General features: G+C 40.9%; 1 protein-coding gene across 1 annotated transcript in view; it reads left to right on the top strand.

Annotated features, from left to right (window-relative positions):
- The window catches only part of KIFAP3 (kinesin associated protein 3), a 71,445-nt gene extending 48,618 nt beyond the window's left edge, over window positions 1-22,827 (top strand). The window contains exons 19-20 of the mRNA XM_064515671.1: window positions 2,472-2,571; window positions 22,383-22,827. Of these exons, the coding sequence (XP_064371741.1) occupies window positions 2,472-2,571; window positions 22,383-22,491 (209 nt within the window). The 3' untranslated portion in view covers window positions 22,492-22,827. The remainder of the gene's footprint in view (window positions 1-2,471; window positions 2,572-22,382) is intronic.
- Window positions 22,828-24,505: the final 1,678 nt, after the last annotated feature.

Raw genomic sequence — 24,505 nt, 5'->3', positions numbered from 1 at the left:
GTGAGGAAATAGGAAAACGTGGCACAAGTGTTAATAATGGCCATTTCAGTTCTCCTCCTCGCTCTTTGGTTATTTTCCATCTGTATGGTAACATATAGCACTTGTCTATCTGAACATGCTGAAAGACAATAATATAGATTGTGCCAGAATACTTGCTTATAAAGTGATGCTCTCTCACATACTGTATACAGATGTATACAATTAGAATATAGCCATGTACAGCTATCTTATGCTACTAAAATGTAGTCTGATCATGACTAGCATTTTTCCTTTACAATCTGTTGCATTATGTTCAGTCACTTTCCCATGAGGTACTATCTTCTAGATGAATCTCTGTAGCACCTCATCAAATGTCTGTTAGAAATCTAGATGTGTCAATTCTATTCCTTTTATCATTTGTCACTATATTATCTTCAAAAAGCATCAGGTAAATTCATAAAGCACAGAGAGATTTGTTTGAATGCCTGACTCGTCATCTTTAAGCCCCTGTGTCTGTAAGTAACTTTCCACTGCTTCCTGCACAGGCAGTTTTAGTAGTTTTGAAACCACAGAGGTTAAGCTAAGTGGCCTGTGATTCCCTGGATCTTATCTCTTTTTCTTTAAAGTGGAATGGCATTTGTTACTTCCTAGTCATTAGGAATCTTTCTCTATCCTCCATTAAATTATTAAAGTATCAGTCAGCATGCATCTGTTTCTGCTATTTTATTTTATTTTATTTTATTTTATTTTATTTTATTTTATTTTATTTTATTTTATTTTATTTTTTACTAGGGTGCTTTCTGCATGGCAAGTCTGAGTTCATTTTCATACAGCAATGGAGACAAACTGAAGTAGGGTCTGTTTTAATGAAATAGCTCATTTTATCTAATTAGAGCCTAATACTAACTACCAGGTAAGAACTGTGCCCTTAGTATTAACAAGAAATGTGTTTTGGCAATGAGAACAGGGAAGAGTTAATCTGGGTTCTCATTCAGCTAGGGTCACTTCACTGACTTGACTTCAAAGACACTCTGGATTTACACTGATGTAACTGAGGGAAGATGTTAGCCCTTGATTTCCTGCTCTTCCTTATAAAGCAAACAGGAGCTGTGAAGTCTTTAAGGAATACTGCTGGCTTTACAAATGTTTGCATCTTGATATTGCTGGTGTTTTTATATAAAAGAAGAATTGGAAAATTGTAATCTGTGTTCTTATGAGCACATCATAAGCAAAGGCCCCCTTTGCAGAGAGAAAGCTCATAAAGTTCAACAAAGGGAAGTGCAGAGTCCTACACCTGGGGAGTAATAACCCCATGCGCTGGTACAGGCTGGGGGTCGAGTGGCTGGAGAGCAGCTTTGTGGAGAAGAACCTAGGGGTTCTTGTGGACAACAGGCTGACCATGAGCCAGCAGTGTGCCCTTGCAGAAAAGGAGGCCAGCGGTATCCTGGGCTGCATTAGGAAGAGTGTTGCCAGCAGGTCGAGGGATGTGAACCTTCCCCTCTGCTCAGCACTGGTGAGACCACATCTGGAGTACTGGGTCCAGTTCTGGGCTCCCCAGTACAAGAAAAACGTGGGTTTACTGGAGTGAGTACAGCAAGGGCCACAGAAATGATTAAGGGACTGAAGCATCTCTTACATGAGGAGAGGTTGAGAGAGCTGGGACTGTTTAACCTGGAGAAGAGAAAGCTCAGGGGGGGACTTAATCAATGTGCATGATGGGAGGGTGTAAAGAAGATAGAGCCACTCTTCTCAGTGGTGCCCAGTGAGAGGACAAGAGACAATGGGCACAAACTGAAACGCAGGAAATTCCGTCTGAACACAAGAAAACACTTTTTTACTGTGAGGGTGTCTGAACGCTGGTGCAGGTTGCCTGAAGAAGTTGTGGAGTCTCCATCCTTGGAGATGCTCAAAACCCAACTGGATGTGGCTGTGGGCAACCTGTTCTAGGTAACCCTGCTTGAGCAGGGGGGTTGGGCCACATGATCTCCAGAGGTCCCTTCCAGCCCCAACTGTTCTGTGACATGAAGGAGGTGAAAGAAATGGTTTTGAAGTTGCTTTCCTGTTTTATTTAACTCATTTTAAAAGATACAGTGATGAAGAGCTGAGGAATTAAGACCTTTGTTGCTCTTCTACTTTTATTCTGGTAGCATAGATTCATGTTTGACCTTACTAATTACTTTTTCTCTGGGCCCACTTTTGTGACAGGGCAGACCAGATGGGTATTGATAAAACCCTCCAGGCCTGAGAATGAAGGTGAGAGCAATAGTTCTGAGCTGCAACTTTTCTCAGGGCAGTAGGCTAAGCTGCTTAGAGTCCCAGCAAGTTTTCTGTTGCAACTGAAGCTGCTTTTTTTCAGTATTATTGTTATTTGTCATTTCTCCCAGAAGTGTTGCAGATTGCTGATGAATTCCTAAGACAAAACATGATTGTTGCCTACTTGCCCCCGAATCGTGCTCCTTCACACGGTCCCTGTATCTTTCTTGTCTTTATAGATGGCTTAATAGCTCCTGATGGAGCAGTGAGTCCAGATTTCTTCAGTGATTATCATCTTCAGAATGGAGACCTCGTTGGGCAGCATCCCTTCTCCAGCAGGTAAATTGCTGTTTGAAAGGAACGTAAATGATCAGAAAATGACTAGTTCAGGTTTCTTTACAGGGCTTTGTTTGTGTTGCCCTCTATAATTTTAAGTAGGGTTATGTTCTAAATGCATAGTAGGGGGAATGATTTACACTGGAAAAGCAGTTTTATGGAAATCATATATAAAAGAATTAATAATTTTTCATCACATTAGAAAACCTAGTCTGTCTTTTGAATTACACATTTCTTTTAACACAGTAACATGCATGTTGTAATTCATGTTAGCTTTCTAAAAGCTGTAACATAGTAAAATAAAACTAGAACACACAGCTAACTGCATGTTTTGACAATTACTCAAATATTATTCAGGCATCATTGTTGGGAAATGTCTAAAGAGACACTTGAGATGCTGATTACCTAGGAGAATTTTATTTCCAGTGTTCTTAAGTTGTTAAAAATAAGTTTCTTAGCTGCCAAAACTGTTTCTGGACTTCCTCCCCCCCGCCCCCCAGCTAAATCTTCCCAGGATGTTCTCAGTTTGATTACCAATGGCATTTACTTTGCAAATTTGCTGGATGAGCAAAAGATGTCTCTGTTATGGCCTGACTTTTAGGAGATGTTTCTCTGAATTGCCCCTCTGGTCTATGACCTCGCCTTCTCTAAATGTTAGTAAGCTGTTCCAGTTTGGATTTCTGAGTAGGTTTCTCCAACAAGTTCAAAATAGAACGGTCTCATTTCAAAGAAGAGGGTTCTTTTCTTTTCTTCATAGTTTCTGTAGGGTTTAGGAAATGCCTTTTATAGAGCATGACCTATATTCACTAAATAGGAGGAAATGTTTCAAACACTTTACAATCAATGTACAGAATTCACTTTAACAGGATGTTTTCTGGACATGCACAGCACTGTGGTTGGAGTTATTTCGAAAGTAATAATGTTATTTTCACCGCTTGCAACTTTATTCACCGTTTGTAAAAAATGAGTAATTCACAGTATGTACAGATGAAGCAAAAAAAAGAAGATTTCTTCTTTACCTTGAGTCCTTGTAGTTGTTAAGGGGCAGTAGAAGGTGACATTGGTTTCTTTGTTCTACCTGTAATACACCAAAAGGCTGAACATTAGGCAGAGGTGGAATGGTGGCAACATTTACAAGAACAGATTAAAATATCTGAAGTCCTCAAAAAAGTAGGACTAAAAGATGGGTCTCCTTGAGAAAGGGAAGTTTTGTTTATGCTTGGTAAGGATCAAGTTTAGATCAGTGTGTGTAAGCCTTTGCATGAAGTTTGTATTTGGGAAAGAGATACTGGCACAGAAAGTCCAGGAAGATGTACTTGCCAGGTAATTTTTTGCTAAATATCCAGTGTTAGTGATTTTATATTTATGAAGAGTATAATTAATTAATGTTTTAATGAAAGCCTTTGTGATAGATCGGCCAACACCGTGTCATCTGATCATTTCCAAATGTGCAGCTTTCCCTTCAAAGTATGCTGATTACAGAGAAACTGAGGGAAGTATGAGCTATATGTTACTCTAGAAGTCTTAGTATTACAGCTTACCATCTTGAACTTCGAAATAGAAATATAATCCAAGAGATGCCAGGTTTCTGTATTAACCACGATCTTATGGGGACATTATATGGGTAGGTGATCCCCACAGTCTCCATGCCCCTTTGCCATGGGAAGAGAGAGTGTAGGGGAAGGTTTTCAGGCTCCTTTGTTTCCAGTAAACTAAAGATAGCCCCAGTCAAGATCCTCCTGGTTTGCCAGCAATCTTTCAGCTGGGGAGAATCTTGTGTCCTTGGATAGAAATTAAAGAAGCTCACTGAACCTCAGATTTCAAGCCTTTGTCAAGGATCTGTGTTTGTAAGCTGCTTTTTAATCTGATCTTCCAGCTAAAATAAGTGGTAAAATAAATTGGGTGCATCTTTAGTTAAAATAAATGTTTGTAGAATTTCTTTGTAAAGTCTCAAGGCATTGTAGAGGCCAACCTCAATAAACAGGACACACAAAAACTGCAATTTGGTAAACTACAAACTTGGTAATTGCCCGTTGTTGATTGCCCCTGTAAATATTAAAATTTCTCATTAAAATTCTGTTTTCTAGGAAGGCTTTTTTCAATATGATTGCTCCATGGAATTATCTGCAGTCCAGACACGCAGTCTAATTGGAAACAGTGCGGACTGTTGCAAATGTTCTGTCCTATTTGTAACGTAGCAAGACTGGATTGTTTGATAGAATAGATACTGGCAGTCGGACGGCGAATCCCGGTTTTCAGATGTGTGTCATTATTGTTTTGAACTTCTTGGCGCCAGAAGCCAGGATTTCCTGATGCTTAGAGCTAATGTAAAATGCATTAGTGCTCCAAGGCATGAGCCATGGAATTGCCAGTCCCATGAGTTTGGAAAGTCAAACCCTCCCTTTTCCCAGATTTGAATTGGTGTTAGAAGGTAAAACCATACGTGCTAGAGAGCCTAATTAAAAATAATAGCAGCAAGTCAAGACTCTTTTTATGTGTTATATAGTGTACATTTCATCCATACCAAAACATAATTCTAGGGTATTTTTATGCTTACATTTTAAAGCTAACAAGAACCTTATGTCAAGGATTTATTTTTAACCAGTTCCAGCTTTTAATAAATCAAGATTTTTGTTATAAAAATGGTTCATTTTTCTATTATTAATATTTGGATATGTTTTCAGAAAGCTTTTTTAAATAAAGTTGAGTTATGATTTACACAGACAACTAGCTAATTAGTTAATAGTGACTTTTTGTGCGTTCAAAGAGGGATGGTCTAATACTGAGTAGCTGCATATTTCTCAGCCTTTTCATTTATTACACTTTTATCTTTTTATTTGTTATACTTCTATTTGTTGCGCCTGCGTCTTCTGTTCTTGGTCTTCTATATTAAGCTTTATTGTTCTGTAATAGGAACAGTTGTTTGCTTAGCAATGGGGTGAATTGGGAAGGAGTCTGTTCTGTCATTTTAGACCACCCTGTGAAATTTGAGGTAGGTGACAACCATAATTTGACTTTTTCCACTCAGCTTTGAAAAATCTAATCCTTTCTTCTCCTTTCTGCAGCCCTGTGAGGAAGTCTTAGGATATGTCAGCTGTTTAATTTCTCTGAGATTATTATTTCCTATTCTGGCAGCGGGCTCAGACTGGATCAGGAAAAAAAGATTAAGCCCTTGCCTCCAGGAGAGTCTATATAAATCTTACAAGTAGGACAGAAAGACTCACCTTTTTAGTGCCTGCCTGTCACTGAGAAGCTGAGGTGGTGTTGAACTGGTGTTGGTGTCCCCAGTGCATTTATAAAGGGGGGCATTACCGGGGCTTAAGTGGGTCATGATCACCAAGCTCATTTTTTGGAGCTAAAGAAATGGTTCCATCAGGAGGGTTTTCAGAGACCACAGCCAAGCTCAAGTTGTCTTGAAGGTCTGTACCATAAGAAATGTTTAATAATACTTGCACCAGGGAAGTCAGCCCAGACCAACTGCCATATATCAGATTGTTGTTCCAGTTATACTGCATGGAGCAGGCAGTGAAAAACATGTGTTTCCTTGGTTGTGGTGTGCTTCTAGTAGAGGTCCAGGGTGGCCTCTGCTTTTGCAGTTCCACACAATTATGTTCAGGAAAACCCAGGGCAATCAGAGTTGCAGCTGCACCCAGAGGTGCAATCAGCAAAGTCAGTGCCTTCCCTGCAACACGGTGGGAAAACCACTGCTGTCTCCTGTGGAGTCCCTGTCCCAGGAGACAGCAGACCTACATATCTAGACCTGCTGCACAGCCTTATTCCAGTAGCGAAGTCAGTTTTTTAGAAAGTTGAGGTATTTTTATATATATATATAAATATATATATATATTTTTATATATATAAATTTTTATATATATATATTTTTATATATATATATGTGCCTGGATTCACTGGGCTAGCACATAATTTCTTCCCATAGTTTTTTCACAAGGAAACACCAAGAAATAGTATAACCTGTAAGAATATCCACAGATCTGTTGAATTAGGTGATTAGATTGAATTAGATTACCAACTACTGTCAGGATTGAGAATACTACCCTGCATGAACAATTCCTGCATCAAGTGTGGAACAACTTTGACGGTAATTGTAAAAGTATCTAGGCCTAAAGTGAGAATACTCTCTTGACTGTACCTGCGCTTGCATGCTATTCTGGCCATATGCTGAAGCGAGCAGGGATAATTGTCCATTCCACTATTTGTCAGCATAAAGGAGAAGTGGCATGCAAGAGAACACCTGGAAAGCTGGCATCTTTGTAATATTACCACCCTTCTTTAGAAGTAGAAATGGTCCATTTTAGGTAATCTAGTTTGTGAGTTTGGCAGCTTCAAATGAAAGCTCTTATCTTTTATTTCTGAACTCCATTTCTTAATAGAGTTGTATTGTGTATGATGTGTATAAATAGAGCTATTCTAGAATACATTGTACACAGAAGTGGAGATAAAATACGTAAACAGCATCTCTCATTTTCCTCCAACGTTTGGAGCAGAAAGCCAACTGATTCTAAGGTATGTTTTCCATTCAGCTGAAAATATGTGACTGAGGAGGTTGTTTTGACAGCTTGTATCCAGGTTTTTCATTGGCTAGGAAACGACTTTTGTGATTAGATCGCCAGCTTTGAATCATCATACTGTCTTTCAGAAGCATATGGGCATTAGACATAGGTTTGAAATTTTCATCTGTTATTAAAATCTGTATTCAGGGTTCCTGGTTCTGATAAGTCTTAATATAGAGTGAAGGTTTTATGATTGTAGCAAACAAAAAATCCCTCACCTTCGGCTAATGTGATGACAGCTTAGTGTCTGGGCTGCAAGGGAGAAAAACCAGCTTTCAAGCATCTATGGTCATTTATCAGATTTTAATGACCTTATAGAGATTAATTAGTTTCATAAGACACAGGCGGAATAGCGATGACTAAATATCTCATAATAGAGATTTCCACAGGACTTCTCTTTCTGTTCGGGAAAGAGACCACTTTTAACCTTTTCCAGCTATCCCTAGATAACGGCACAAACTTCAAGTGGAAAAGCCAATTTGTTGTAAATATCTTCATCAGAGTTCTCAAATTCTCTTTATGTGTAGCTTTAGAAAGATGAATAGTTAGGAATGCTGGAGCTAGCCCAAACTCATTTTTTTCTTGCAGAGGAAGTTTTCTCCAGTACAGAGTCTTTTAACTCCATTACAAAATGTAGCAGAACTGCCATTGCACAATCTTTGTTTTCACTGAGACAAGGAGTTTCTCTGTGTGTGCAGTTCCCGGCATGTGTACTCGCAGGTCCTTTCAACAGAGACCTGACTGAAGCTTCTTCCCAGGAAGCAGTGAGGTTTGGCATGTCAAACAAAATCAGTTTTATGGGGTGACTGTCTGTCTCTGTCCCTGATTGAACATCTTTGCTCTTGTCTGGACTTACAGCGTAAATCTGTAGCTGCATTTTTTCTTTTTGCCATGGCAGTTCATTGTGATGCTTTGTGAACTAAGTGTCTGGAGCCAGAACCTTGTGGCTTTGCATCGACTTCAGTTAAACTGTGTCTGTTTTGGGCAAGTATGGGCATACATGAGCTAGCTTTCAGTCCTGAGTTGAGGGAAACTCTGGTGTGGGCTTCAGTGATTGACTACATGGTGAGAGGCCCCGGTGGGAGCACAGGGAGAAAACTATATTGCTGTGACTTCAGTTACCTCTAGCTAAGTTACCTGCATGTAATGTCTGCATATGCTAAAATCCCACACTGAATGGCAAGAGTAGCCATCCCCATGGGCTTTTCTGCTTGGGTGCCCTGGTTAGGATCAGCCCTCCATTCCAGCACACTCCTGCAGTGTGGAGCAACCTGCCAGTCACCCGTCACAGCTGAACAGCACCTATTCAGGCCAGATGCAGGAACTGCAAGGTGTGTTGGCAGATATGTACTTTGTAAATGTTTGTAAAAATGTTTTTAAATGATCGTACCCGTAACTTATACCCTACATGGGCATTTATAGCCATCTCCCATATAGATCTTCATCTTCAATTAGATTTACGCAAAGTAAATCTAATCTGTTTTTTTTTCGAAGCACTGAAACTGGGATTTCATTGCTAGGGAGGTACCCTCCCTTAGTCTCCAAGACCTACAGGATCTACTATAACAAACCCTCTCTCTAAGGACAGGAGGAGCTGGGGACCCTGCTATGGAATATTTCTCATCTGTGCTTGTATCTTTCTTTTGAAACACCAATTTTCAATCACCTGCATGGTTTATTTAGAAGTTTGGACTTCCATCCTTTCAGCAGCTAAATGCCATGTTGCAGGTTATCTCTGAAAGTGAAAAACTAATGCCTTAGTTATATGTAGATGGTAAAAATGAGCTGCCTCACACAACTGTTTACAGGCATTAGTTAGTGGCAGAAGAAACTGCCTGTTTCATGGCTCTTAGGAAGATTGGCTTAGATAAGCAAACACATGTTCTGATGTGGAGTCTAAGCCAGAGCAGAAATGAAGATGTCCACATCTTTCTTTTCTTTTTCTTATTTCATATTTCTTATTCATTTAAACACAGGCAATAATGCTTACCTGTTTACAGGTAGGACTCAGAGATAAACATATAATGGGTTTTAAATCTTTTAATTAATGAAAAGAAAAGCTAGTAGAGTGCAAATTATTATTAAAATATGATTTTACTTTCAAACATTTTACCATAGTGATGTTTATTACAGTTCTGTGCATTGCTTTTTTCTTTTCCATACTTAAACTTCATAAAAAAACCAACACTTTTCTTTCCTTTGCAGTATGTTCAGCAGGGTTGTACTCTGCTTCTACCATTTGGACACTATTTAATTTGCATTTCCCGGGAGAATTGAATTAGGTTTTATTAGTAAATTGGGCCTATAACCTTGTAGGCAGGTTTTATTAGTTTATCACACATCAGAATTAGCAAATTGTAAATCCCACTGAAACGAATTTGAAAAGGCCTTGAAGAGAGGCCCAGAACCAGTGAAGTTTCTGGATTTTTTTTTGTTGTTTTCTGTCCCATAAAAATGCTGTTAGTGGTAGCAAAGTCAAATCTTTTTTATCGTTCTGTTGTCCTAACTGCCTACATGTTTAATTTTTATGAAATTAAAGGGAGTATGTTCAGGAGGTTTTCGCTATGTTTCTAATTCAGCTCTATATTGGCTTGACATAATGGACAGAGATAAAATGCTCTTCCTATTTGGACAATACAACATTTACTGACTATTCATGTGAAGCAGACAGGTGCTTTTCAGCATTTCTTTTCATTTTATTTATTACACAGTGTCTGTTCAGATGTTACATACACATAGAACAGAGATCTTAGATCTAAAAAGAAGGAAGGAAGGGAGAACTGTTGCCTTTGGGAGGTTTTGATTGTGACATGGGACAAGCTAGTCCAAAGACTTCATTTGATTTCTGCAGATCCTGGATCATGGCCTAAATGACAAAATTCAGTGTGTGTATTTATTTCGCTTACGTGCTTACATTCGGGAGATGTGCATCCAAAACCCGAGTGCCTCATTGCTAGGAGCTTTTGAATGCTGGCCTGAATTTTTTCATGTAGAGTTTATGATAATTCGTTTCTGCACCAGTACTGAACTACCATTATCTCTTTCCTCTCCCTGGTGCTTTAGGTAGTGGTCGTGTTCCCTGGTAGTTGTTGTTTTATGAGTTATTTCATACTGTGTTCTCAAAAAGACATGCTTATAGAAATTAAATACTTCACCCTGATCATATTATAACCCCTTTAGGTCTCACTAACATGCATTGGACCAAATTATGCAGTTATAATATGGACAGCTGTTGGAGCCTTTTGAAGACCAGGGGTCCAATTCTTTAAGGGGGAGAAGATTCTTCTGTATGTCCCATGCATATCGATGGGATTTTCCTAGGGTTTGGGGGTCTGTTGCATGCTGCACCACAAAATACTTTGGGTCTCAGCACTGCCTATAGTTTGGGAATATCCACATGTGGACAATATTTTTCATATAAGCTGTCCTCTATACAGCAGCTTTTTTGTGTGTTTGGGTGTTATTTACTATTGCTTTGCTCTTAGACTTTACTAGGAAGACTTTCCAAACAGTTCTCCTGGCATCTCCCAACACACAGCTGGTGTCCACAGTGCACACAGAGTCCTTGCCCCAAAGAGCTGATAGTCAAGACAGAGGCAGGATACCAAAGGCAAGAGAAGAGAAGTTATTCATCCAAAGTCAGGTCGCAGAGCCTCAAGTAGAGCAGTGCTCTCCTGACTGCTCGCTCAGTGCCCCATTGACCAGACCACACCACCGCGCCAAGGTGTGTGGTCCATAATCATGAAGGATCATGTTGCACATGTTTCATTTACTGTAAGGATGTTTAATTGCTCTGAACAATTATACTAGTATGTTAATAGGTGAAATAGCTTGGTTGGGAATATTTTAAAGGTGTAATTTTTTCAGCAAGGTGCAAATGCCATTTGGGAAGAGAGTTAGCATTGAGTTTTTAATGCAGTTCAGCTCTTTTGGAAAATAGGGTATGGGGGCCTTTTCAGTTGCAGTCATTTCTTTTACATTTTTCAGTTGCTTTTTATTTTATTATATTCCACCTGCAGTTTTGGCCTAGTTTAACCGACATGGTTTAGGTGGCTATTAAGAATTTTAAAAGAATACCAAAATGTTGTAGCAGTTAGCTCAAGTCCTTTGGAATGTCCTACCAAAAAGCCCCCAAACCTGGGTCTGTCTCTTTTGAAATGTAACATTAATTAATTCCCATGTTCTGTCTGCTGCTCTTAGTCCCTCCAGATGTGCTACTAGGAATAGACTGGCTCCCCAGTTACAAGCCATCTGGGCTCTGTAAACTGATTTGCACTTATATTAAACAATAAGTGAACAGAATGCGGAAGAGTTATTAAAGCAAATGTACATTGCTTATAAATCTCAAAGTAAAATATTAAAATGCAGTAAATGGGAATGGAATGTGCAAATGAAGACCTGCCTGTTTTTAATGAGTTTAGCTGTGACCTTCTCGATTTCAACCGAAAGAAAAGAATTTTATTTTTCTCTTTAAAAAAAGAAAAAGAAAAAGAAACTATAAAACTGCTTACAGAAGTATCTGAGACAAAAACAAGGAAATATAATGTTCTAAACTCGACTGGTCCAAACCACTCAAGCTGCTGTGACAGCTCATAAAACTGAGAGTAGTTTTTAACTGGACTCTGTTTTACATTGCCAGAGTGAATTTTCCTTGCAGGAAGTAGCCAGAAGGTTTATTTAGTTTCCAGACTGGTGCTTTGATCTTTCCATTCTGTCACTTCTCAGGTTACATAGCCCTTTTTCACTGCAGTAAATCTGCAACAGTTAATGAGAATAAAATTTCCTCCTTCTCACTGATCGCATGCTGTTAAATGCCAAACCACAGCCAGCAGCATATTTGCAGAATTCAGCTGCACTGTACAAAAACAGCACAATCAGTTTAATCTTGTTGTTTTTGTAATTCATTTTATTGAGCTTTCCTTTTTCAAGTGACCTATTTTATCAAGACAAGTGGTTGCGAGGCCAGACCTGGAAGAAAGATTTAAAACTGTAATAAACTGAAGGGTGTTTTGTATATTATGTATAAGCACGCTCACAGAATTCAAAATTAAACCTACAATGAGTAGTTTTAAAAAGTCCCGTATTTCAGTGGGATACTTCTTAAGGTTATTATCCGAACTGAACACGTGCTGTAAGCTAGTCCCAAATATAAAAATTAATTTAACAGGTCAAATTAATTTCTTTTGTCAAATAGTTGGAATTGTACTGGTTTTAAAATTGACTCTCAATCTCTGCATTTATCAGCTTCAGTCATTCAAATATGATGCTGAGCCTCCCTTTTCCCTTCCTTCTGGAAAAACAGGATTTTTTTTTAACTATGAGATTAAAAAAAAAAATAAGTTTAGGGAGTTTATTTGCCTTCTGGGTCTTGAGCTTTTAAAGTTTATTTTTTCCAAGGCTCCCTGCCCAACCTTTGGCCTGGAAACATTTTATTTCTCTTTCATTTAATTAAAGTTGAAGTTTTTGCTTAATAATGCTATTCAAAGATATGGATCTCCAAGAAAATGGTTGATGACTGTATTTTTATCTGGCTTGTTCCCTAACATATCCAATGTTAAAGCAAAAAAAAAAGAAAGAGGCAGGAGACACTGAGACTTATTCCTTTTTGATTTACACTAAAATCTTTGCTGATTTGGGATAGGTTTTGACAAGTCTTCACTAGGGCCCTGTCTTGATTATATATAACTGGTTAAATCTGGCCAATCATCTGTGGTGGTAAAAATCTTTAACGTTTGTTCATCAATAATAATATTTCCATTGCATTTGCTGTGTGCACTCTAGTGAATACTGCAAATCCCCTGGTAATGTTAACTTTCAAAAATGAGTTTGAAAGCTTTTATTGGCCACAGCTGTAAGTCAAAGTAGAGCAGAGTCTTTGACTCTCCCTCCCCTCCATTCTTCGCTCCAGCACTGAGATTATCATCCGCTTTTCTCACGAGTGGCACTTCACTGCGGTGTCGCTGGGCCCTTGGAGTAGGTGCCTGTTGTTTCTGCACTGTGCCAGTTGCAAACCGTCCGTGGCTTAAGTTGCGTGGTTCTTGGTGCTGAGCCTGGGGACAGCATGGCCATCAGCTAGTAACCTGTTGGCATGGCTCTTCGGTGTATTTGTGCACAGAGAGAACTTTTTTCCCATTTGTGTTGAAGCTTAGAGCTGAGAGGCAGTGCTTGGACTTGAGGAGCTTATATAAATATTTAAAGGAACAATTAATTGCTCAGCTGGGAGAGCTTCAATCCAGGGCACTGAAAACTTGCATTCTCACTTCAACTACTTATCTCAAGGTACATTTTCTCAGTGAGCCTGATCTGTAACCTAGCAGAGGAAGCAAGAAGTACTTCTCCTCTAGAAATTGGAAGGTTAGTCAGAAGCCTGTTGAAGATGTGGACCAGATCCTGAGCTGATATAATCAATAACACCAGTCACACTCTGGAGTTGGCACTTTTGGATCTTATTCTGCTCAGGCTGCTGGCAGAAGCTTCTGTCTCAACGTAGCACTGACATCACTGGAGCTCAGTAAAAGAGGTGCTTGAAACCTTCCCAAACCAGCCAGATTACTAGTTTAAGGCAATCTACTCTTCAGTATATAGAGTTGACACAAATACTTTGGCCTGTCCAAGGAGAGAGGGGGATGAAAGGATATCTTCCTTGCTTTTTTATTGCCTACTTCTCGGGGCTTTTTTATTTGTTTTAGTTTTTAATTAATTTTTTAGAAATGGATGCATCTAATCAGTGGCTTTGGCCAGCTGTGGAGCCAACAGCGCAGGAGACGTCTCTGTTGGACTTATAATGGAAAGTCAGAACTCTTGGTTTCTGTTCCAGCTCTAACTGTGCAGTTGACCTTCTAACAAATCCTCTGCAAAATAGCTGGGAAACTCCCCTGCCACCTGGGGGAGCTGTGAATCTGGGTAAGGGAGTGTTTGTGAAATTATTCTGATGTCCTTCAAAGAAAGAGGATGGCTGTATGAAGCAACTGAGTTGCTATTTTGCCTGCTGGCTGTATTTTTGATTGGTTGCTTTTTAGCAGATGAGAAATAGTCTTTTTTTTTTTTTGAGGGGTGTTACAACAGAATCAAAAGTCTCTTTTTTTATCTATGTCAGACTAATTTGAGTCTTTTCATTACTGTAGCTTATCACTTGCTGTCTTTAATGTTTTGGAGGGTTTTTTTTCTCTCAACACTCCATCTGGGAAACCAAGGTCATGGTGAAAAGGAGCAGCTTGCCCAGGATCACACAGCGGGTAACAGAGCAAGAAACTGAGCCCAGGTCCCAGGCTGCTTTCACAGAGTCGGGATGGCAAGCTGTACTGCTTTCAAGCAAAGCTCTTCCTGAATTTGGCTAAGCAAGGCCATTTTTTAGCCCAGTGCTCTCCTACCATTCAGTTGGGAAACATTTTTTTTTTTTTAATGCTGTCTTCCCACCAGTGAATTTTGGCATGCTCATTGCTTGATGCATAGCTTGACCCTGCCACAGAAGACACAGTGCTCATTTCTCCACAACTGTCAGATTTTGCATTTGTTTGTAATTAAATGGCAGAAGCAGCAGTATTGTGCTGAGATACCACTGGGCACCAAGTCCAGGAGCAACTGGAAACTTTCAGGTCATTGAGTGCACTGAAAGAAGTAGGATCACATGTAAGGGGAGACATGATCATAGCCGTAAAAGCTGTATCACAATGTCCATGGGAGCTAAATGAGGGTTGCACAGGTTCATTCTGACATTTCCTATCTTTTGAGGAGATACAGTGTAACTATTTAAGAACACTTAATATTAGATGCTGAAATAGAGGCAGATGTGGTATTTGATGTAGTGTGCAAAGGCACAGTCCATGCCACAAAGCTCCCTTCCCACTTGAGGGATAGAAGGTATGGAAAAAAAACTTCACAGATAGGGGAAAAAGAAAGTGGGACCATGAGAGACATAATTTAAGAGACTTGTGGTTTATAGTTTAACGTCATTACCAATAATGAGAGAATCTAGTTACAGGACATATAATGAAACCCTTTTTTTTAAAAAAAAAAAATAAAATAAAAAGCTTCTCAGTTTTATGCTGTTTCTCCTTATCCCATGGTTTGCACTCTTACTCTGAAGGGCAGAAAATTCATGACTGGTGAAGCAAAACCAAAGAAGTAGCTGGCACAGAGAAGTAAACAGGATCATCTTTTCAGTCAGCAACCAGCTTTATTCCATTTTCTGATGCCCTCCACTCTTTCATGGCTGGTGTTGGAAGAACAGGATTCCCAACCAATGTTTGGTTGGCAGGACCAGCAGAAAGGCCCATGGGCTTCAGCTTGTGCAGCCACAGGCTCTGAGCCTTTCTTAGTGTGTTGGATAGCTGCTACCTACAGAGGATTAGCTTCCACCGCCTGAACTACTTCTTACTTGAAGACAGTTGAAGAAATTAGAGGTCTTTTTGTTTGTCCTGTGGAATTCAAAACATTTCCTAGCTCCTGTGCCCGGACACGCGCTGCCTCAATCCTAGCTGTACAACGAGACAGCAGCTGGCTGCCTCCCGTTCCCCTGCCTCTCGGTACCGGGGCCTCTGTGCAGAGGAGACCTGGGCACTGGGGAGGGAGGGAGCTGCAGCATCTTCTAACAGCCCCTCCAGGGCCATACTGCCCTGCACTGCAATCAGTGGCTCAGACCTACAGTGTAGTGGCTTTCATCAGCACTTAAAAAGGAGCCACAGAGAGGGGAGAATGGATACAGACTTTTAATATTGGCAAACTCCTGTGTCTCTTGTTGACAAGCATTATAAACAATAAACTGCATCGCAGTTGTACAGGTTATAATGCTGTGCTTGTCTCAAGATTACAGAGACTAGTGCTCTGTTTCTATGGCTTAGGTACCTCCTGAGGGGAAAAAATACAGCTTTCAGCATTCATTTGAACATAGTTTATTCTCTGTGTTATACACAGGAACTTGATACAGCATTATAAATTACAGGAGTTTTTGGCATGAGTTTATAAGGAGAGAGCAGGATGGTAACTGTGCCATATGTTACCAACGACGCTGTCGCGCACTAATAAGATTCACAAAAATGAAACATTAGACTTCAAAGATGCGCTGTACCAAATTCTGATACCTGTCAGAGGGGTGAGGTGTGCGATATTCTGACAGCGAAGACAATGTGTTTTAAAAAACACTAGTAGAAGATGCATAAAGGGTGACGGTATGGAAGAAGCTGAGAAAGGGGTTGCTATGGCCTGTACCAAGGTCAGGCTTCTGAAGGATGCTGAAAAACCTTCTGGTCCAAACCCCATTTTCTCAAACCCAGGGAGGAGTTTTTTTGAAGTCCCAGCTGTGATCAGTGGGTGCAGGAGAAGGTTACTGGTGTGTAAACGCCAGTCACATATTTAGGCCTGTAACCAAACCCCTCTCAGCGGTTCACTGGAGCACATGGAGAGCTTTGGTTAATTCCACAGAAGTCGGTAGGGTTGACCACGAGCTCAGAGCTGTAAGTAGTGTTTGCTTGGTCTTACCAAGGTCAGAGAACCTAGTGAATAATAAATACTCCTAAGTGGAGACCCTTTAAAACTTGTATCCCCATTGAGTAGCTGAAAGCCTCTCAGAAATGAGCTGCTATAAGCTTTGTTGATGCAGAGTAAGGAGGGAGGATTGACAGGGTTTTAGAACAGGTTTAGGATGAGAAGAAATGCAGCTGAAAGCTCAGCTCTGGTGGAAGCACTGTATGTGCTTGAAGTAATGTTTAGTTTGGATTTCCTTTTCAGTGGGCAGCGGCTTCAGGGTGCTTTAATTTTGGGGTTCTAACCATGAAACTGACAGGCTGAAAATGATGAACTGTGGGCCTTTAAGTGTAAGCTGCTAAACTGTTACTTCACTCTGTAAGCTGAAGACTGCTTTCGTGAGTCACTTCTGCTTGCACAGGCAGTCACAACCTCTTCTCTGTGATACAATTCTTGCCACAGTGCTCCATGCCTCTGTCATGAACGTGCACGCCCCTCCATGAATGTGCTCTTGGGATCAATGCAGGCCTGTGCATCCTACCTTGTGGATTTCCAGCTGGACTTCAAGGGGTTAGTTTTGACCAAGATTTCCCCAGTGACCTGGGACCAGCCTTTCTGAAGCCCTGCTTATGCCAGAGGAATTAGTATCCATATTACAGCAACTTGTCAGCACTAGCACTAGTAACAGTGTGAACGCTAGTGTGGACAGGCTCAGGTGTCTATCTCATCATGAAAATTTACAGAAAGCAGCTTTGCTCCGTAGTCAGTGTGCAACCAGGTGCTAATTATCCAAGTGCAGACTAACCCCAAGAGTCCCACTGCCTGCTCACGCCGTACACTCCTGAGCAGCAGAGGTACGGACAGGAACCCCAGCGGAGGGTTGCTGGCAGGGCGTTCCCTGTCTGAGGCAGCCTAGTCCTCCAGACATACCACAAAGCCCATCTCGTCTCTGAGGCTGTGGATGCAGGAGGGAGTTAAGGAAAGTAAGTATTTTGTGGCATAGTGGGATGCTGGCTGGCATTTCCTGCTGTGGCGACCCTCTTGGTCTTTGTTTTAAATGATGTCAGGGCACCTAGGATTTTAGATGGGCGTGTTAATTTGGATGTTATGAATCAGAGTAAGTATCAATAAGCAAAGCTGTTAAGAAATCTCTCCTCACTCATGCACATCAGGAACGTTTTCCTCTTCAGCATGTGTTCTTCAGTTCCCCGACAGTACAAGCAAATTGGAAAGTTCAGCTGTCATTTGGGGAAGGTCATAGATCACACTAGCAGCCTGAGTAATCCAAGAGGTTTTAAGTATCATAGCATTTAGTTTAAAGTGAAATTTGCTCTGACAGGGGCTGGCAGACCAATAGGAAAAAGAAATATTTGTGCTTGGAGAAGTGCATGTGTAGAGACCGCGAGTATAACTGATGGCTGGAAGTGATTTCAGTCTAAAAAAAACAAATCATTAAGAGAGTGCATAGGGGTAAAATACACAGTTCATATTTTAAAGGGTCTCAAAATGAACCAGCAACTGAGGTTAGCAGTACATAGTAATTAGCTGTGCTGTTCACTGTTTAACTCCATAAGCTCCAGGCGTGGTGGTAACCTTTGCACAAGAAAACAGTGGTGCTTTGATTGTGTGCTTAGCAAGCACCAGTATCTCTGTGCGTGCAATTTTGTAAGACAAAGCTGCCTTAAGTAACTTGCAGATTAAGGCAACTGGAGAAGTCATTTATCTGAGAGGTTCGTTGTGGTGGTGTGTGATCTGTATCTGTTATATAACTACAGGGATTGCGTGCGCTCCTGTTAGGTATCTAGCTGAACAGGGCTGCCTAACGGGAGGAAAAAAATACCAGCTTGGGGACGAGTGTTGTTGCCTTGCTTGCACAATTGTGTGTCCCTGACTTTTGGGGAGGACGGGCTGGTGCTTGCTCTATTAAGCGCTGAGTTCCCATGTAGGTGCGGTATAAATAATGCCAACAACCAAGAGGAAAGTTTTGAAGTTGATTGCTAGTATAAATCTAAGAACACATGGCACAAACCATGATCTCGGGCCAATCATTAGCCATCAAGTGTTTACAGCCGAAAAGCTACCATCTTTCCTGGCTGTACCCTTTTGCTGTTCTTGGCAGACGTGGCCAGGATTCAGCAGGACTAGATTTCTAAACCCCTGTCTCCACCTCTGTAGGCTGTGCTTGCAGAGTCATTGCCCTTGGCCTGCCAGCCTCATGAGTAAGCCAGACTTCAGTTCGCAGACGTGCGTGTGCTGTTTTGTTGCCCTACCCCTCAGTTACCTCCCGGGTTCAATAGCCTTTCCCTCAGCCGAGAGGACAAGCTTTTTGCTACAGCCTGCCAGCCCAAACAGTCACATAGGCAAAGCTGGTACGTCTCAAAAGCACTAACGTGTAAAAATGAAGCCAACTTTTTTTGAAGCATGGACAAGCCTTCATTTACTTATGAAAAATATTTAGATAGGAGAGAGTGGTGATTTGATCAAGGTGTTTTAATGTAACTTTGTGTTCCGTTCTTTTTTTTTTTTTTTATTTAGTGTCCAAAGCAGTTATCAGCTGATCCATCTCTTCCAGTTTTCTTCAGGACACTAACATATGTCTAAACCATTTGGAAATAACTGATACTCCTCAAAGTTTAAACTCTAGGGATCTTTACCTAATTACTTACACATTTATAAAAATATATAAAAAAAGATTTGCTGAGAAGGTAATTGAAACCATATTTTCCCCACTCTCTTTATCAATTTAAATACATTTAAAAGTTCTTTGAATAAGGATTACTAAACTGGAAGTAGCTGGGAAAACTGTTGGCAGTGATAGAGACCCATTGCCACCTTGTGGCTTGCTGTTGTTATTACTCCTCACCCAAAGGGAAAAACAATGTTGTTTTAGTTTGGTAGTAGGTAGTGGAGCTAACAGAGAATTAGGAGGGGCCGAAAGAAGTTATGGAAACACTGCGGTATCAAGAGAAGCCACATGGGCATGTAGAAAGGAAGTCCTGCTTCAAGGTAGGTGTCCCAGGCTGCGGCATTTGGTTTGTCCCTCTCTGCTGCAGTAAACCTGAAGCTGTTACAGCCGTCTCCCTGGTAAGCCAACAGGCATGGATGGCCCCCCGTGGCCTGACCTGCAGCCAGCAGACTGCCAGCTTAGGGGTCTCACAGCCATACCTCCAACATCTTTCCAGAATGAAGCTTTTGGTAGTGCTGTGAACAGTTAACAGCCATGTAAGGAGCCCCTAGAAATAAAAACAACTTATGCACAGCTAGTGTTATTATAGTCACAGAAAAAAACACTGGAAGATAAACACAGAAAAGTATTTTCTGTTAAAATATCTTTTCATTATAAATCAGCTGCAGGCATTTTAAGGATTTTTTTGAAGAAAACAGTAGAATTCCTGAGTTGAAAGGTAGATTTACCACGGTCCTGTGTCTCTGCTGTTACCCTGTGTTACGCACAGGAGGTATCACTGGCAATTGGAAATTTGTGGTAGCACAACAAAACTGGACTCTGAACCTCCAAATCCCACTATGGCATGCTTTCATATGTTATTAACTCCTGATATTATCAGTACTGGAAGAACTCTTTAAAAAAATTTGGCCTTGTTTTAGAGTACTCAGCTTTTTCATTTTCTGAACTCCCAAAGAAATTGGTCAGCTTCATGCTAGGTCCTTGTTGGCTTGTTTAGAAGAGCTTTGTGGCCTTTATTCAGAAGGCTATAGCTAAGGGCAGCCCATGTGAGATCTGTCTGTCTAATCCTTTTGCATGCTGCAAACCAGTCACAGGAATAGAAGCAGGGGACCATGCCCTGGTTAAGGTGAGTGCAGGCTGCCGTAAAGTTGGAATGCAGGATTTGGCATTTCTGGAGACAAGAAGCGATCGATACAGAGAAGGTAAGCCTGAGGACTTCCCTTAATCTCTTTTTGCAGGAGTCTTCTAAAGCTTCAAGGCTTCTAATGAGAAAGATGTCATTTGCCAGGTACAAATGAGGGACCTAGAGCAGAAAGCAGCTCATTGCATAAAGGGCTTGGAAAAGTGTAATAGGACTTTGGAGTGGATATGAAAAGGAATGGGTGTTCACATAGCTTTGTATCTGTAGCAGACAGGACACTATACGGTGCACCACTGCTACTCAGCTTCTCTTTGCCACGCTGAAGGGACTGATCAGTGTTTAAGGTCAGACTGATGGCTCTGTGTACAAGTTGTGAGATGGGGCACTGCCAGTTCAAATACAGACAGGCAGACGTGGAAATAGCAAAGCATTTTCAGGGCACTGTGTTCCTCCAGGAACATTCAGGTGAAGCAGAACAATTTTCTCTGCAGTTTGGCTTGCTGGTTGTGTTCCCTCCCCCTCTGAGGGCAAATCTCAGCCTCAGGCTTTTGACATTCGTATGATTATCAGAATGTGCCATAAGTGAACTAGTTTTCTGAAGAAACAGACACAAAGGTTGGTCTTTGAGGAATTCATGGAGGCATAATCCTAGGAAAATATCTTTGCAAGGACGGAGTGCTGGACATGGTCCCCACGACTTCAACTGAGCCCTTGGGGTCCCAGCAATTCAGTAGTGCCAGCTTTTCGCCGAGCCAGGGCCCGCAGCCCACCCATTGTACGTGTTCTGGATGGTTTATTCTTTCCCAGGCCCTGACTCTTGCCTAACCCGTGTTCCATATGTATAGTTGGCAATAATGAGGTTCAGCTTTTCCCCACTCTAAAAGCACTTCGGTTCTTTGTGTTTTGACAGTCTTCAGCATGGAAGTTCATCTCCTTTCAATGCATCTTTAGTCAGACAATAAATTAGAAGCCTTTTCCATTTGTCCTTCTACTGAAGTGGAAGTTTAAAAGTGACATAACTGTGAATAGGCAATAATCCAGTATCTTAGGCCATATTCATTTTCTCTCTACCTCCCGCATGTAAGTTACTGTTGAGCATGAAATATGTGCCACTTTCCCCCATGCAGTTTCTGTGCTTTAGTATGTAATTCATTGCTGTAGGACATTTCAGATGTAAAAGATGCTCTTCGATGTGAAAAATGAATTATTCTGTCTCATTAGAACATAGCCTTTTAGTATGTGATGAATTCTTTCTGCCAGTTGGCTGTCAATCTTTTATCCCATCAGAAACACTGTGTCCTTTACTGAACTATGTTGCTGTGCCAGATATTCTCACTCTCTCATTTCCAGTTGGTGCTTTCCCAGGGGCTTTAGAAATGTACTGTCTGTCCCTTAGAAGGAAATTAGACTCTTCAGATGTGCTGTGTAGGGCAGAGTTACCAGTGGACTCTGGACTTTGCAACAAGCATACTTGAAGTCTTCCCTGAAAGATGTGTTAACTTTAATGTATAGGTAGAGACACTGAGTCACAGAAACAAAGTGCTTTGCCAGTAAATGCACAACAGGATAGAAAACAAGAGTTCTGTCTCCTCTGGGATTCCTATTTGACCTGAAAGTTGAAAGCAGCTCACAAAAAGCTCGTTAATCCCACAGTGCCGACTCACCACTTCCTCACTTGTTACATTTAACTAAAAAAAAGCCAACAATTCATGCAGTGATTTCGTAGGCCTGCTGATCCCACACAGGGAATCTGATTTGTGCCGATTTCTCTGCAGCGTTTCCTTTTTACCAAGGCAAGAGGGAAGACAGAGCAGTACTGACTAGAAGGGGAAGGTAGCTTGCCAAGTTGCCTCTTAAAACTGTCTTCACAGCAGGAAAAGTTTGAGACACCAGCGTTACTGCACCTTCCCCACAGTACAAAACCCTCCAGTTTCTCTCTCTTTTCTTTTTATAGCGTTGGAGTGGATGGATTTGGTCAATCCTCTGGGGTTCCTGGCCGCCCTGCGACTGCTTATGGATACCGCCCAGATGAACCTTACTACTACAGCTATGGAGCACGATAAAGCAGCCCCTTCCACGGTCCAGGATGCTGCCTCCTGCCCCTGGAGGACCCAGCCTGTGTGTGGCTGGCAGTAGATCCGTCCTTTGGTAATGCATGACTGTACCATGATGGATCCATCATTAAGTATCCTTTGGCGTGTGTAGCTCCAGATAAACCTAGTCTTTCTGGGTCCCATGTTTTAGTGACTGTGTTTGCTCCTCAGTTGCTCTTTATTATAATTTTTGTACAGTATTTGCTCTGTGACTTGAAAGTAAGTATGGGAAAGCTACTAGACTGGAAAGTGTCACGTTATGTATATTAAGCTACTAATTTAATTTCTATTAAATATTAAAACCTGCGTTGTCAGTAGTGATGAGTGTTTCTAAACGATGTTTCTTTTGTTTTACAAGGCATTTAAAAGCAATGCTTCCTGTGAAGTGTGTTTAGCATGGACTCTTTCCCTTTAACATTTCAGTAACAGCAACACTGTTAAGCCGCAGCATCTCCTGGCACTGCCTTGGCACATAGTTACCAAAGTCCAGTCCTGGGTCTGAAGGCTTTAAGAATGGAAAGATGGCACAGATTCACTTCCCTTGGGCTTGAAACACTTACAGTCTAGCTTAAACACTTAGGAACACTTAAAATTAGAAACTACACTACAAAAGAATACCTTTACCATAAACTGTTTTAAAAGAGTTCCTGTAGGCTGAGAGAAGACAGCCACAAGCACAATGAGGACTAGCAAGAGAAAAACGCTACGACTAAGTTCAGAATCCAGATGCAGAGTTTTCCCCCCACTTCCCCATCCTAAAATACAAATGCATCCCGTCCCACTTGTTCACAGGGTTTAAACTGGATCAAAGCTCTTTGACTGAGCAGCAGAGACAGGCCAAGACACCTCCACTTTGGATTTACACTTGCAATGTCTGGGATTGCATTAAGCCATGTTTTGAAACATGCTGCATGCAAGCAGAGTTTAGGCTAAAGCTATTCTTAAATCTTGTACCCCCATCCAGAATAGATACAAGAAAGCATATGGACAGATGCCTTTTCTGGACATGGCTATCAAGACAGCAATTCAAATAGTAGCTCACTTTTTAAAGCAAAAGCTACCTCCAACTCATGATGAATGGCTATTAATTTGCAGTATTGTTCCCCCCCTCTTTGCTCACTCATTTCTGGTTTGTACAGAAAATTGAATCAGGAGCTGATACTACTAAAACAATAGCCAATAATCCCTTAAGACCAGTGAATATGCTAAGAAGGTGATCTTCAAAGGCATAGAGGTGTTTAGGAAGTTGACATGGTATTGTTCTTATGCCTTTAAAGTATCTTTGAAATCAAGATTGGTTAAAACTTCGCTTGATCTTTTAAAAGTGCACAGGTATGTTTATATGCACTATTACTCATCATGTTTCATTCTGCATGACTGGAAAGGCTTCCAAAATTAGCCATGGTATTCCTTACCAGTTTTCAGCCTCCTCCCTGTGCTGGCTTCACTTACTGGAGGTGGGTGGAAGAACAGCATTGCCAAGATTATAACTACTATTTTTTTAAACAGTTTTTAACTAATTCTTATGCAATTTATTAGAAAATTTAAGGTCTCTGTAGAAACATTGCAGAAAACTTGAATTAAACTGTTGGGGTTCCAGTACCATCCCTTTCTAGATTCTTCCCATTGCTCTGAGCCCACGCTTTATCTGCCCGGCGGTTGTGCCACATTTAGTCAACAGATTTTGGCTACTTTATATTTACAGCTGTGACAGAAACACTCAAACTGCACATTAACACTCAGGCCTTTCTTTTTGAGACTGGCACTCACACATCAGGCTCTTCCAGAAAATTAGCATGAAGTTATTTAAAGCAGTTGCCCTCCTTTTGGAATGTGTTTTTGGAGGGGAAAAAAAAACAAAAAACAAGTGGGTCCCTAGAGTATATGCAAACTATCAATGAAACTGAAGGAGCCTTTAATTGGAAGCTTCAGGTTAACGAGAAACTAGAGCTGAGCTTCAGCAAATGGGTGGGTGTCTGTAACT

The sequence above is a fragment of the Dromaius novaehollandiae genome, chromosome 8 (genome assembly GCF_036370855.1).
Source record: "Dromaius novaehollandiae isolate bDroNov1 chromosome 8, bDroNov1.hap1, whole genome shotgun sequence".
NCBI classification, from domain to species: Eukaryota; Metazoa; Chordata; class Aves; order Casuariiformes; family Dromaiidae; genus Dromaius; species Dromaius novaehollandiae.
This window is presented reverse-complemented; position numbering and strand designations above follow the sequence as displayed.